The sequence below is a fragment of the Malaclemys terrapin genome, chromosome 2, assembly GCF_027887155.1.
Source record: "Malaclemys terrapin pileata isolate rMalTer1 chromosome 2, rMalTer1.hap1, whole genome shotgun sequence".
Classification (NCBI taxonomy): domain Eukaryota; kingdom Metazoa; phylum Chordata; order Testudines; family Emydidae; genus Malaclemys; species Malaclemys terrapin.
In genome coordinates this window covers 282,921,583-282,936,655 of record NC_071506.1, presented here as the reverse complement: position 1 = coordinate 282,936,655, position 15,073 = coordinate 282,921,583, and the positions used below count along the sequence as shown (strand labels likewise).

General features: G+C 51.1%; 1 protein-coding gene across 1 annotated transcript; it reads right to left on the bottom strand.

Annotated features, from left to right (window-relative positions):
* Positions 1-1,341: 1,341 nt before the first annotated feature.
* Positions 1,342-13,188, bottom strand: LOC128830898 (cathelicidin-2-like). The gene is made up of 4 exons (XM_054016779.1): positions 12,955-13,188; positions 8,707-8,817; positions 4,257-4,349; positions 1,342-3,438 (listed from the first exon to the last, which is right to left on the bottom strand). Exons 1-4 carry the CDS (start codon positions 13,141-13,143, stop codon positions 3,304-3,306), a joined length of 528 nt encoding a protein of 175 aa, XP_053872754.1. The 5' UTR covers positions 13,144-13,188; the 3' UTR covers positions 1,342-3,303.
* Positions 13,189-15,073: the final 1,885 nt, after the last annotated feature.

Sequence of the window (15,073 nt, the reverse complement as noted above, 5' to 3'; positions counted from 1 at the left end):
AGCTCTCCCGCTCTACGAACTCCATCTCCTCCTGGCTCCATCACATTAGCTAGGATAAAAACGCCCAGGGGATATAAACTCTCTGCTCCAGGGCATAAGCCCGACCCTCAGTGGCTGGAGCTAGGATGATACCTCCCCCACAGCCAGCAGGTTATTCCAGAGTTGACCATTAAGGGGTTTCTTCACCTGAAGCACCTGGTGCTGGAGACAGAGACACCATACCACAGGGACCACTGCTGTGCTCCAGAACAGGGTGGCAGTTCCTATGGCAGCCCTCACTGGGAGCATGTGGGTCTTTGTCCCCCTCGAGGGGACAAAGACCCCAGATGAGCGTTTTATGCATCAGCTACTGGTGAAGGATTAGTCAAGCAGATGAAGCGATGCTCTTAGTACCAGACTTCCCAGGTTCGGTTCCTGCTCTCGACCCAAGCAGGACAGTTCTGCTACATCCCTAAAAAAGGGGAGACCGAGCACCGCATCTAAAAGGAGATTTCGCCACATTGCACGACGAAACATGCAAGAGCGGGGCCGGTGTAGGGGAAGGCAGAGAGCCACAGTGAAAGCAAACCCTGCCCTTGCAGAGCAGATGCCGGACTCCCAGGAAATGCTCACCAGCTTCTCTCTCTTTCTAGCGTGCTCGTGTCAGGAGGAAGTCCAAACCCAAAAAACGTGGGAAGAAAATGCAAAAGAGTTTTAAGCAAGTGATCCAGAATCTCCTGGCTGGTATAGGACAAGGCCATCCCCAAGAAGGGAGACCAGGACTAGAGAGCCCAGGGCTGCCGCCACATTGAACCTGACAGCAGCTCTCCACAGCCCCACACGGGAGGAACAAGAGGCCTGAAGAATCACAGCTGACCCTCTTCGGGCAAACTCCTGCGAGTGATACCTGGGTTGTTAATTCCACGTGGCTCGTTATGCGTGTTGCAATAAAGTGTGGTGGCATTTTAATTTGTAATGTATTTGCCGTTGTCTCTACATCCCAGCACCGAGCTGTGGCTTTCCCGTCTGTGCTGGGGAGGGATAGAGGACACACTCAGGTGGGGATTTGAACTTAAGGAAGGCACCTGTCCTTATTAGCAAATGAAAAACACTAGGCAGGATCGGTCTCCATTCCTCATTCTCACCGAGGCTGCTAGGAAAGGAGCTCTCCTGCTGAGCTAAGAGCAGTGGCGTTGCCGATTAGACCGGTGCGCACACTGCAGCAAAGAAAAAGAAAGCCCATCCTCTTTGAACGGGAAAAGACAAGGTGCGTTGGTAAGCGCACACGAGCGTAACCACAGGGGTGTTGGTTGGGGCACAAGTCACCAGGCTGACATTACAGCTCACAACTGACCACACACACACAATGTAGCCGATATCTTTATTACAACATGACAACGATTATAACAATTATTACAACGATACGTTAAATCAGACAAGACACAGCTTGGGGCAAATTTTCAACAGCACCTAAGTCACTTAGGAGCCCAAGTCTCACTGATGGACACCAAGCCTTAGACTCCTTAGTCTCTTGAAAATAGGACTTAGACGCTTTTGAAACTTTTGCCCTGGATCTTCAATATTGGCAGTGATTACATGCTCTGGGGGGAAACGACCGATGATATGCTATGATCAAGGAATGCAATTGATTACGTCTATGTAGGGCCGGGGAGGAACGCGGCTATACTGTACTGGTGCTTATTTCTATAGAGGATGATGAGATTGCGCAGAAGCAGACTTAAAAATAGCGTTAAACTGAGTGTTTTGCCGAAAAAGGGAAAAGTTACAAGGGGAGGGCGGTTCCAAACTGGAGCACTAGGGGGCACTGTTTACTATCACTCCACACTGACCAGCAGCCCCACTCGGATCAGGTGCGAGGCCAGAGACGCTGACCTGGGAACGTATGGAGAAAGTAGCATATGCCGGAGTAGCACAAGGTCGTGGGGAAGAGGTTGGGGGAGATTGAGCCCTTCAGCATGACTGGAAGCCTTTTCCCCTGTATGGATTAAGCTGTTGGACAGCCAGAGAAGCCCAGTCCAAAGGAGACTCGGGGCAAAGCAAAGCTGGAAAGGGCTGTCAGAGAAGGAGGCCCGGCCGTTGGGAGTTACTAGGGCACCAGGAGAAACCCCAGCAGGGGGTCGTTTCAGTCTTATCGGAATGAAGTTCTGCTCAGCTCCTCACACACGTATTTCTGGCTCTATTCCTCTCAGCCTTCCCTTCAGAACAGCTCCATGCAGCACAGCCCTTCCCTGCAGAGCTCTGGCCCTGCAAGGGTCTGCCTTGCCTTTCCCCTCTGCTTATCATATAAGTACCTGGGGAAATCCTTGACTTCCTCTTGCCAGCCCCAAGCGTTCCAAAACCATAGCTCAAGGGTCCTGACACTCGTGAGATGGACCTGGCAAATCACGCGGTTTTAAAGGTACTATCCTTGGAGTTCTTTTATTAGCCTTTTGATTTCTGAGCCTCAGGGCACCACGATTTCAAGCTTTTTTCTCCCACCCACAAGGGCTCGAAACCTGCTTTTATAGATTTAAAATGAAAAGCCCAGATTCTCGCGTCATCACGTGACTCCAGGAGCTGGGTCTGTAAGGAAAGCACCAGCTGTCATGACACTTGCAATGAGACCGCGAGAGTTGGCCAGTCACTGTGGGAGGAACCATCACCAGGATCCCTACCTTGTGACTGGGGTCGAGCCTTTGGCATGACTGGCGCACCGCACATGAAGCGCCATCTCTTCCCAGCAATCTCATGGGTCACCCCTTTAGTCACGGGCTCAGAATTCAACTAAGACCAAGGTTTTCAAAAGTGTCTAGCAATTCTGGGGTGTTCCGTTTCACATACCTTAAAACAGGCCTGGCTTTCAGAAGACAGTTGCTCAGTACCTGCAGAAAATCAGGCCCCGTTAAAGGATCTCAGATTTGGCACCTGAAAATGAAGGCACCAAAATGCCTAAATCTTTGGCAACTCAAGCAAAGGAGGGCCCGTGAGAACGGCTGTCTCTGGAAGGGAACCTGGCAGGGAGCCGGAGGGGATGGATATAACGTGTCTGAGGTCTGCAAGCGAGGGGCAACTCTGCCACACACTTTAGTCCTTGTTGCGGCTTAGCAGAGAATATCAAAACAAAAAGGCTTCCCCTATTTTGCAAGGGCTTTTTGAGGCCTGCCTCTCAGTCATCCCAAAGCGAAGCAAAAAGAAAACAGTGAAAGAGACTAGCCAAGAATAACATGGACCCAAAAGCTCTGAAATTATCTGTTGGATGAGATGGTGGCGTGGCAGGAAAGCAAACAGGCCATTTGAAGACGATGGCAGCAACCTAACTCGGCCTCAGGCAGGCTGTCCTTTGTCTTCTTCTGGTGCTGTCAGGGCCGCGGTAGAGAAAGACGACGTGAAGTACTTTACAGTCACTTTGGGGACAGTCTGGGCCTTGGGTTTTGGTTTCTTGCTGGGTTTTTTCGCCCGCTGGAATTCAAAGGGATCAGAAGAGTCAATATTTCCCCCCCAAGGTCCGGTTTCTATTTCATAGTCTTCAACCAAACTGTCCATCTACCCAGTTAGCTCATGATTGCCTCCTGCTGGAATGAATGGCAAATAATTCCCCAGGCCCTTGCCCAATCCTGAATGGGTCCTGGATTGAAACCAATTCTATCCCTGGCCTCACCTCTGGGGCTGCAGCCACCTCTCTGAAAACTGGACAGGGTCATTCATCTTAACCCTGATTCTACCTCCTCCAGTCATGGTCAGAGTGAAGGACGGAGGAACCTATGGTGACTCATTCCTGCATTTCCCTCCCCTCTCGCACCAGAGAAAGGAAAACCCAGTCCCACAGGGACATGCGCTGCCGTCAGAGTTCGTGAGCAACTTCCACCGAAGCCCACAGGAGCTGCAGATTGAGGGCAGAATATGGGTCACTGTCTTGGGAGCGACTAATATCCAGACACCTGGTGGGCCCACGATGCAGCTACACATCTTTACATAGGTCTAAGGCCTTCCGAGTGGGCCCAGCAGCACCATGCGTAACCATGGGGACTGCCATAGCCTCCTCCGTCTGGTGGCCCCATATGTTTAAAGAAGAGTTTCCATGTAGGTTTGTCCAAGGATGAGATGAACCAAAAGCCAGCCAAGGAAAACATGGAATGATTCCCTCATTGACCCATGCTGGTTCTGTATCAGTCTCCTCTAGGGACAGTCAAGGGACAACACAAACCACCGTGGGGGCAGAGTGTACCTGGCTCCATGATCCCAATGGAGCGCGCCTACCTAGACAGGTAACAGCTCACCTGCTGCTGCTGCTGGGTGCATTTCACAGATGTCAAAGGTGCCTCTTGTACGAAGTCAAGAACTGACACGTCGGCGGAACAATCCCTTGTTATCTGGGGAGAGAGTGAGAGAGAAGTACTTCAATGAGGGGATCTGGGGAGCCCCATTTCAAAGCTTCATGGAAGTGCAGTTTTGCAATCGTTTTCAACTCAGAGGAAGCCTCCAGTGACAGTAATAAGCATGGTGAATACATACTAAATAACACTGTAATACAGAACACCCTAACTGAGGTCAGGGCCCCATCGTGCCAAGAGCCGGACAGACATATCGCAAAGGCCAGGTCCTGCCCCAAAGAGCAGGCCTTACAAGCTAAGTAAAGAATTATGTCTGAACTAGAAACATTGGCAGTTAAACAGTGAGCTCATCTCTAGAGTTGTGCAAATAACTGATTTGTCAGTTCGGCAGCCGAATCAAAGTTTTTTCCTGAGTTGTCCCAAAGCAAATTAAAAAAAAAAAAAAAGTTGGTGAAATAAAAATCAGAAAAATTGCACATCAGGTCAAATGAAGCGTTTTGTTTGAGTTTTTAACCTGGTTTAATAAAAATGAAGTAAAATTCAAACCAAAAGGTGGTTTAGGATCATAAATACAAAACGTTTTGACTTTTTTGGAATTGGTTTTTTCCCTGACTGACTCCATTTGGTGAATTCGACACAAATTCACCAAGTGTTTCACTCGACCCAAATTTGTGTGAATAAAGTTCCTTTAGAAAAACGTTATCCAACTCTGCTGTTCTCAACCTCCGCTCTAGCAGCGTTACCTTACCACTCCACAATTCTACTGAAACAGCTCCAAGCTCTACTTTCCACTATTCCGCTATGTTCACCGTGATCAATAGTGACCATGTCTACCTCCGCTGAAGCAACCATTTCACAGAGAGAACACCTTGGAATTCGGCCCCTGTTTGGAGGCTGATTTTCCAAGGTTGCTGTGCAGTTGGTTTTATTATCTAAGGAATGTAAATTATCTGATCACAAATGGGACAATGCTGGTTTTTTGTTTATTAAAATGGGAACTATGTTTTTTGGAGTCCTGTACCTCATACTGCTGGAGATGGAGCCTTCTTGCCTGAATTGTTAATTTCTTTGCAACAATATTTAAGATGGTTCAAATCATTTTACTCCTTGCAGTAACTGTAGTGATTCGAATGCCTTATAGCTTGGGACAATAGATCCTTCGCAAAGCAACATCTTCTTGAGGCCACTAGAGAGGCTGGAACATCTGGCTTAAACACGTCACTAGTTTTAAGTTCTGTGGTAGGTGTAATTCTCTGGAGATGCCACACAGCCCCCGGCCGGTGTTGTTCTGAGTCAGGTTTGAGTACAGCAGGGGGAGTCAATTATTTTTTGTCATGGTCCAAATTCCTTGGTCAAGGTATAGTCAAGGTCCAGACTCCAGAGAAGAAAATAACAATGATTTTGGAGGGGCACTGTCAGCAGATCGAGGGACGTGATCATTCCTCTCTATTCGGCATTGGTGGGGCCTCATCTGGACTACTGTGTCCAGTTTTGGGCCCCACACTACAAGAAGGATGTGGAAAAATTGAAAAGAGTCCAGCGGAGGACAACATAAATGATTAGTTTTCAGAGGGCTGGAGCACATGACTTATGAGGAGAGGCTGAGGGAACTGGGATTGTTTAGTCTGCAGAAGAGAAGAATGAGGGGGGATTTGATAGCTGCTTTCAACTACCTGAAAGGGGGTTCCAAAGAGAATGGATCTAGACTGTTCTCAGTGGGAGCAGATAACAGAACAAGGAGTAATGGTCTCAAGTTGCAGTGCGGGAGGTCCAGGTTGGATATTAGGAAAAACTTTTTCACTAGGAGGGTGGTGAAGCACTGGAATGGGTTACCTAGGGAGGTGGTGGAATCTCCTTCCTTAGAGGTTTTTAAGGTCAGGCTTGACAAAGCCCTGGCTGGGATGATTTAGTTGGTGTTGATGCTGCTTTGAGCAGGGGGTTGGACTAGATGACCTCCTGAGGTCCCTTCCAACCCTGAGATTCTATGGAGTTTGTTCAAAAGCATCTGGTGGTTGGGATTTGGCCTATTGACTACCCCTGGAGTACAGGATCCTAAACAGTCCACAGCTCAAAGATAAAGGGCAGGTGGCTTTGACAGTGAATACACTCCCAGCTCAGCACCACTGTCCATCGAGGATACAAACTACACATGCCCAAAAGAAAGGTTCTGCAGCACGAGTGGATTCAACCGTGTTCCCTAGAGGTGAACACAAAAAAAAAAAAAAAAAAAAACCCACCACCTACCGCTGGAACTGGCAACCTTGCAAACACAAGCCAATGATTGAAGAAGGCTGGACACCAATTTCCTCCTTCCTTTGTTGACGCTATGTGAAGAGGGTCAAGAGAACTGGCTTCTCTTCTGCCACTGCTGGGTTGGGTGACCACGGGCCAGTCACTACCTCTCTCTGTGTCTGTTTGCCCTGCTATCCTTCCTCTGTCTTAGCTCCTTACATTGCAAGCTCTTGGGGGCAGAGACTTACTTTATGTACAGCACCTAGCACACTGGGGCCCCGATCTCGGTTGGGGCCTCTAGACAGCACCATAGTACAAAGAAACTCACCAGCCCTACATTCACTTGCTTACTAAAATAACAGCATGACTAGAAAGTCTGGGGAGGAGACCCTCTTGTGCATGCAAATAAGAACACAGGCCCTGGAGGGCGAATCATAGAAGGTTAAGGTTGGAAGAGACCTCAGGAGGTCATCTAGTCCAACCCCCTGCTCAAAGCAGGACCAACCCCCAACTAAATCATCCCAGTCAGGGCTTTGTCAAGCCTGACCTTAAAAATCTCTAAGGAAGGAGATTCCACCACCTCCCTAGGTAACCCATTCCAGTGCTTCACCACCCTTCTCGTGATGTGTTCCCATGCCACATCATTCCGTTTGGGTCAAAGCCTGGGGCCACCATCGTGCGGCGGTACCAGCCCCACACACTTCCCTTCTGAGGCTGTTTTACTGAGACATGAAGATGGCACAGGGCCATGCAGAATGCTTTACAGGGGTGTTTTACATACAACAACCGCAGCCACTGGCATGCAAACTCCTCCCCAGCCTCCTAAATCGCGGAGGAGCATCAGGATGTGACATGATGGACGTGGTGAGGCACGAACATCTCGCCGTGACCGGAGCCACGTGAAGCATGGGCAGGTTTGGTTTGCAGGGAGCCGTGCCCAGAGTTTCCCTCTGAATTTCTGATTTGATCAAATGCAGCTGAACCTGCCAAAGTTCCCATCCAACAAAACCCATTGATTGTCCCCGATCCCCATCATGTGACCCAGGCGCGCTAGACAGCGTGCAGACAAGTAGGAACAGATCTATGCCCAGTGAAACCCGAAACCTGATGATTTGCCCCTGATTTCATTTCTAGGAGTTTAGCAAAACTCTAGGCGTGATGTAATGCCAGGTCAGCAGGAGTGGCAGATTGGTGTGAAACTCCATGGCTGAGACTCCACTTAAGCCTCCTTTCCCCTTCAGAGCTTTCTGAGTTATAGCAACAGCCACAATGATAATTTGTGTGTAAATGTCTAGCTCAGATGAGCAAGAGCGCCCAAACTAGAACAGGGAAAACTGGAACAAAATGAATGGTACAGAGGGGCGATCGGGGACTTTTGTTCTCCCAGCCCCATGACAGAAAAGCAAGGGCACATTCAATGACATTTAAAAGGCAGCCCAAGGAAATGCATGTTTTTACCCTCACACAACAGCCTGTGGAACTCACTGCCACAAGACATCCCTGAGGCCAAGAGCTTAGCAGGATTCAAAAAATGGATCAGACATTTGTATGGGTAATGAGGATATCCAGAGTGATAGTATTAAAAACAAACACGAGTTTTGGAAGGGATATGAACCCTCATGCGTTAGGGCTCAAGCCAATCTCTGCTGGGGGTCAGGAGGACACTTCCACTGGGGGGCTTTGTGCACCTTTCTCTGAATCAGCTGGCACCTGCCACTGCTGGAGGCAGGAGGCAGGACTAGACAGACCCGGGGTCTGATCCAGGCTGGCAGCTCCTATGTCCCAGTGGTGCAATGCTCCTAACGAGAAAGGGGACAGTTTCAACAGACATGACAAACCCATGAGAAAAATGCAGAAATTGGGCTTGTTTTTGGCTTAATTGGCTTGGGAGTTGCTGGTTGGCTAGTTTTTGGCTTGTAGCTTCTTCTTTTTTTTCCGGCTCCTGGGAAGCAGGGGCAAGCGGGGGGGAGGGGAAGAGAGTCAGGAGTACACAGTGGGCCCACCGCAGTCCCAGACTGCACACCAGGGGATCTAGTCACATGAAGTGTTGGGGTTCTTAGGGATTGGCTTGTTTTGAAATGGGATTAGCTTGATTTTTGGCTTATTGTGAAAGTCGGGGGGCTTATTTACCACGTGAAAGTTGGCAACTGTGTTTCACACCTACCCCGTTCGGCCGATATTTGCAGTCCTCGAGGCGGTAGCTAGCCATGCTTTTCCGGCAGTTCGTCTCTTTGATGGTGAAGTTGATGCTGAAGTGCATGCCCCAGTCAAATTGCTACAGGTACAAGGACAAATCTTTTAATGGCGTCACAAAGCGATGCCTCGTGCACGATCCAGGGCTCCCCAGGCATCCGCTGCTTGCTTTTTGAGGAACATGGCAACCCCACAGGGGGCTTTAAGAAGACCAATAGCTACTTGTGCGCGCATCCGGTTTGCAATCAGGCGTCTATTAGGCACTGATCTCTGGGTGCGTGTCTAATGGTGCACGCTCTCGTACTATCCTAACACCACTGTGGTCTTAGGCAAGGTGGTAGCATAGAGACCTGCACCACACACTCCCCTTATTCACCAGCCATCCCTGCTTTCCCATCTGTTGCCCTGTGTGACTCTGGTCACAGTGGGTCAAGATGGATGGAATTCCCTCACTGCCAGGGGCATGCACAAGGGGGGGGGCAAGCAAGGGCACACGCTCCCCCCAATAATCATCGGGGGCACAGAACTCTCCAGCCATGGGCAGTGAGGGGGGGAAGGAGAGCGAGCTCCTTCGACCCCAGGTCTTGGTGGGGGAACAGAACGTGCCTGCCCAAAAGGAGTCTCTCTCAAACTTCTCTGCATGCCCCTGTTCACTGCCCCTCCTCCCCCAGCACTTCTTGGTGTCCTTTGGTACGTGCTGGGACCTGGGTCAGGCCAGGCCACCACAGAGTGACCCAAACTGGTGGAAGACGCTACAGAGCAGCGGTAAGACATCCACCGAAGGTGAAATTCACCTGGGAGCTGAGTGCCCGCACCGGCATCTGTGCCACTTGGGTCCTGCCCAAACCTATTTTGAGGATTTAAATCGGGATGGGCCAAACTTTTTGGCCCGCGGGCCCCATCTGGGTATGGAAATTGTATGGCGGGCCATGAATGCTCACGGAATTGGGGTTGGGGTGCGGGAGGGGGTGAGGGCTCTGGCTGGAAGTGCGGGCTCTGGAGTGGCCCCAGAAATGAAGAGTTCAGGGTGTGGGAGGGGGCTCCAGACTGGGGCAGGAGGTTGGGGGGGGTGAGGGCTCTGGCTGGGGGTGCAGGCTCTGGGGTGGGATGGGGATGAGGGGTTTGGGGTGCAGGAGGATGCTCCAGGCTGGGACTAAGGGGTTCAGAGAGCAGGAGAGGGGCAGGGGGTTGGGGCACAGGGGGAGGCTCAGGCAGTAAGCACCACCTGGAACCTGCACCAAGTAGCTCCCGGAAGCATGTACCCCGTCCGGCTCCTATGCAGAGGCGCGGCCAGGCGGCAGGCACTGCCCCACAGCTCCCATTGGCCGCGGTTCCTGGCCAATGGGAGCCGCGGGGGCAGTGTGTGGAGCTCCCTGGCTGCCCCTCCATGTAGGAACCAGAGTGGGGGCCAGGCTGCTGCTTACAGGAGCCGCACAGAGCTCGATTAAAACATCTGACGGGCCGGATGCAGCCCGTCGTGAGCCCACCCCTGCTTTAAATGGTGCGTAGGTCTCCGCCCCGGGGGAACTGCAGCCAGCAGCAGGAGGGGCACTTGCAGGCAGCTGGCACATCGGGGCAGGGGGATTGTTGTGGGGATGGAGAGATGGGGAAAGAAACAGATGGCACCTGGCTCATCCAGATTCACAGAGGGCCCTGCCAAAACTGGGACTGGCCCTAGCTGGGAGTGTAAATGCTCCCATCCGCCAGTGGCTGGGGGTTGAGTTACTTGGGTTTCCTCCGGTAAAATAACCCTTGGTCAAATAACATTCGAGACAGGTGTAACAGAGATTTCACCGCTGAAGGAGGTTGTCCCCCTGCCCACACGTTAGAATTTCTCTTCTCATTCCCAGCTCTGCCGTCCCCTCCCCCCAGCTGGTTCTGCAGCAGCCCATGGGTAGGCGTGACCAGCAAAAAGGCACACTGGCAGAGGCTGACCTGGCCCAAAAGGAGACATAAGAAAACGTTTGGCACTTCCAAGCAGCTCTGTTTACACTGGCAGCATATGCTGGTAGGCAGAGCAAGGGCCGGGAAGTCAGGAGTCCTGGATCCAGCCCCACCCCCTTCCCTCATTCCGTGACTGAGGCTGTTTCCCGTCAGGGCCCTGTTTATGCATTTGTAAAATAGGGATGGTACATACAGGAGTCAGACAGGCAGTAAAGTTCTGTGCTGAAGAGCGTCTATGTGACAACGCCAGCTCCCTCCCCTGTTCAGAGTCACGGCTGCTGAGACGGAAATACCTCTTCCTTACTCCTGCTAGCCTTGCAGAGGGGACATGGCTAAGGGGGGAGGGAGCTGCAGTCCGCTCCTCCTTAGAGAGGTCTCGGGATGCATAAGGTCCACTCGGCCACGTCTGGGCAAGCCTTTTGGAGCCCACGGGGCTTCAGCGGGTGGCATGGAGGGCCAGATGGTGACTTACGGCATCGGGGTTACAGGTCACACGGAAGAAAGCAAGCAGCCAGCCAGCTTGACTCTCAGAACTCAGGGAAATGGATTTCTCTCTCTTTTGTAAAGAGAACACTCCAACCAGTACGGGGTGCGGGGGCGTTCTGAATCGAAGCGATAAGGAGAGGTAGCAGTAATCGAGAGGGCAAATTATGTCTTACCTCAATTAGTTGGGATCAATGAAGTGGGGAAGAATCACAAGTAAACCAGAGTGAGTTATTTTAGCAGGAACCACGACTTAGGCTTCCAGGGTGAATTACTGTTATCTGTTGGAAATGAGCTATTATCTTCATTCACCTCACTTTGTAGCTAACCTCCATTTGTGAAATAAACAGAACTCTGAACTGGTAAAAACAGCGCTCTGGAACATAAACCCCACGGTTCTATGCTCCCTTGTCAGTTTCCATCCTCTGTAAGCCCTGAGTTTGGAGGGAAAGTCCTTCAGAGGGTTAGTTAGATCTTGAGCAATCCTCTTGTGCAATCTTTCTTTACAGTTGATGGAATGTGCTGGCTATTTTCCCTCCCGTCCTTTCTGGGTTACAGGCCCGTAGCTCTCTGGCACTTTCTCTATTCCTTCACTCCCCCTTGTTTGCCTTACTATGCTCTCTGGCCGCTTTGCTTTGGTCATTTTCTTCCTTTTGCTACAGCTCCCTTCCCCACCACTGGCTCCCCACATACTGTGTCCCTTCTTTTCGGGTACCAGTTGTTGCCTTGCTTGCTATTGGCCTCTCCCCCGCCCAGCTCTGGGCAGCTTCCCTCCAGACTCCACCAGCTGTTTCCACAGCTCTGTTGGGGGGAGGAGGGGGATGTGAGAGAGAGAGAGAGCACAAGCTGCTGCCTGCTCTCCCCTGCTGGTTTTGATCCCCACCCTGCCTCAATGCGCGCGCACACACACACACACACACACACACACACACACAAAAGACATTCCAAGAATCAAGCACACCCCACTTCAATGGCTCCAGAAACTTTGGAGCTCTCTAGGACCCCCTGCCCCAGAGCAGCTGTTTTGGGGTCCCCATTTAAAAAAAAAATCCATTCTGAATACCAGGAGGCTGCTTCGGAGCAGCCAACTTGCACGGTTCCCATGGCTCGTTCGACCCCCCCAGCCTTCAGCACACTTGGGGATTTGCAGCCCCCTTGATCTGGAGTCCAGGAGAGAGCGAATGCAGAGCCCTGCAGAATCCTCTGCACAGCCCCTCTTCCCAACAAAGCCACACTGAACTGGTTTGTCCAGCGCTCTGCAAGCCCCCAGGGTAGAGGAGAAGGGCAGCCTAGTTTCCTAGGAGAGGAGGAGTTACTAAGTCTCCATGGGAAAGTTGCACCAGTTTAAAGTGAATTTTGAAACCGATTTGGTAAAAGTGGTGCAAACCCACATGGAGACATTTCCATTTCAAGGTGGCTTATTTCCATTTAGATTAAATCTCTTTCCGGTCTACTTAAAGCTACACTGAAATAAGTGCCCCCCCCCCCCCCCCATCCTGGCTTAAATTCACACCTTCCATTAAACCAGTTCAACTCCCATGTAGACCAGCTTTGCCCCTGGGGAGAACTCAGCAGGAAATCTGGCTTTATATAGGACTTGATTTAGAGGCTTGCCTATATCGCACTCCTCATTGTACCTTCAGCACTTACATTCCTGCCTCAGTTCTGTTCCTGGAGTTCTTCCTGCTATTATACATATACTTCAAAAGCCTCCCAGCCACCCCCCGCACCCCCTTCACTATGGGCTAACGTCTATGGGGAAAAGGAGAATCCAAAACCAATGAGTTCTTACTGTTTTGTGGAAGCTTTTGAGCTTGAACAGCCTGAACACTGCCTGCGTTCCAGTTTCTTGATTATAGGCCTCGACCGCAGAACGAGCCACATCTCGGGGGGACAGCAGCTGAGCCTCCAAAAGGGAGCTGGCAGTAACGGACACCCCGAGAGACGCCAGCAGGGCCACCAGGAATAGCACCACCGCCATGGCTGCTGCCGCTTCACTGACTCCGGGGGGGGGGGGGGGGGGGGAATACGCCGACGCAGCACTTTATTCCCAGAGTTAAAGACAACAAGGCTAACGGGTCAGTGTCACTGAACTCACTGCATCAAACTTGGCAAGACGCGCCCCTTTCAAAAACAAACCTAAGCCTTCGCGGCGCTCTCCGAGCTCGGTTTCAGGATGGTGCAACATATTTAAAGGGGATTGATGCCGATTTCTTGGAATCCTAACTCTAAACAGCGATTTCTCAGGCTCAGAGCCCAGGAGCACTTAAACAGGGGTATGTATGCAGCTGGAAATAATTCTGGCCTTGGCTAAAGACAAACAAAACGCAGCCAAACCCTTCGAGGTTTGTTGACGTGCAGCAGGGCCTCCTTTTTTCTCCCCCCAGAGAGAGACGGTTCCCAGCTGGCCAAAAGCAGACTGGCTGGGAGGCACTGGAAACTCAGACCTTCGGGTGAAGTCATTCCTGTACTGACAGAGAGACTAACCATGCTTTATGCAGATTAATATTCGGCTGGGAGGACTGAGTAGAAGGTAGGAGCTTCGTCTCCGTTGATCCAAGAGTCAGAACCATAGAGCTGCACTGAGTGATGGCCAAAGTTGCCTGGTAATCATGGAAGAGAAAACTTTGTAAGGGGTTTAGAGAAGCATGTGATGTTTTTGAAGGCATGTCCCACCCTGCTGAAGCCGCCATAGAACATCCCACCTGGAGCCAAAACCACCTTCGCTAGCTAACGAGGTAGTGTGGGTTAGCGGACGGACCACAGGGCTGGGAGCCTGTAGTTCCGCCGCTCAGTTGCTGTGGGGCCAGGAATAGGCCCCATAATCTCACTGTGCCTATTCTCCTGTCTTTAAAAACTGAGATCATGTTTACCAGTCTCTCCTGTGGGTGGGTTCGTTAGTTAATGATTGCACGGGCCATTGGAGATGCAAGTGCTACAAGAACCTGTTGCAAAGCAAATTGGCTTCAGTCGTCTTTGAATCAGGCTCCGGAAGGGCTGAGAGGTGCTAGATATTACTCTGAGTACTCCAGCATACACAGCCAGGCTGGGGAAAGCTCCACACTGCTAGGAGATCAGGACAGCTGAGGGGGTCACCAATGCTAGTCATTTTTTGACCTTGCACCAAAAGGTTCAAAGACTAAGTAGAGCATCCAAAGGGAGGGCGGATCCAGAGCAGTGCCCGAACCCTCTTATCAAAGTCACGTCTACAACGCACCCAGAATCAGTGCACCCAAGCGGCTCATTCCTCGGGGACGCCGCACAATCTGTGCACTTGAAAGAGAGAATCCCAGCAGTGTAGGACTGGAAGGGACCTCAGCAAGTCATCTAGTCCAGTCCCCTGCACTTAAGGCAGGACTAAGATCATTCCTGACAGGTGTTTGTCTAACTTGTTCTTTCCAATGACCATCACCTGCCACTAAATTACAATTCACTGAGCAAGTTTGTTCAGTCTCCCCCGTTCCTCGCAGCAAAATCCCCCAAGATCCATTGTGGTAAGATCACTGGTTTCCTATTGTCCATCACCTGCTTCAAAAGGAACAACACCTCCACCTTGTCTGGGTCCTGAAGAAGGGAGTCAGCAGTTAACACTAGTGATGAGGTCCGTGGGTTATGTAGGGACTTCAGACATTTTAGCCCTTGCCCTACTCCTACCACCAGCTACGTGGCGGTCACACGCCCCAACGCTCTCCTAAATGCTTCAGCTCTGGAATGGCCACGGACTGAAAGCCTGGACTGCTGGGATTATTTTAGGTGCAGGAGGCGCTTTACAACAGCAACGGGCTCCTCCTCCTCTGCCTGTGAAGGACAAGGAAGGTCCTTCCTGTCAGACATGGACACTCCTAGGGGCCACCAAATGAAATTAATGGGCAGCAGGTTTAAAACAAATAAAAGGAAGTTCTTCTTCACAC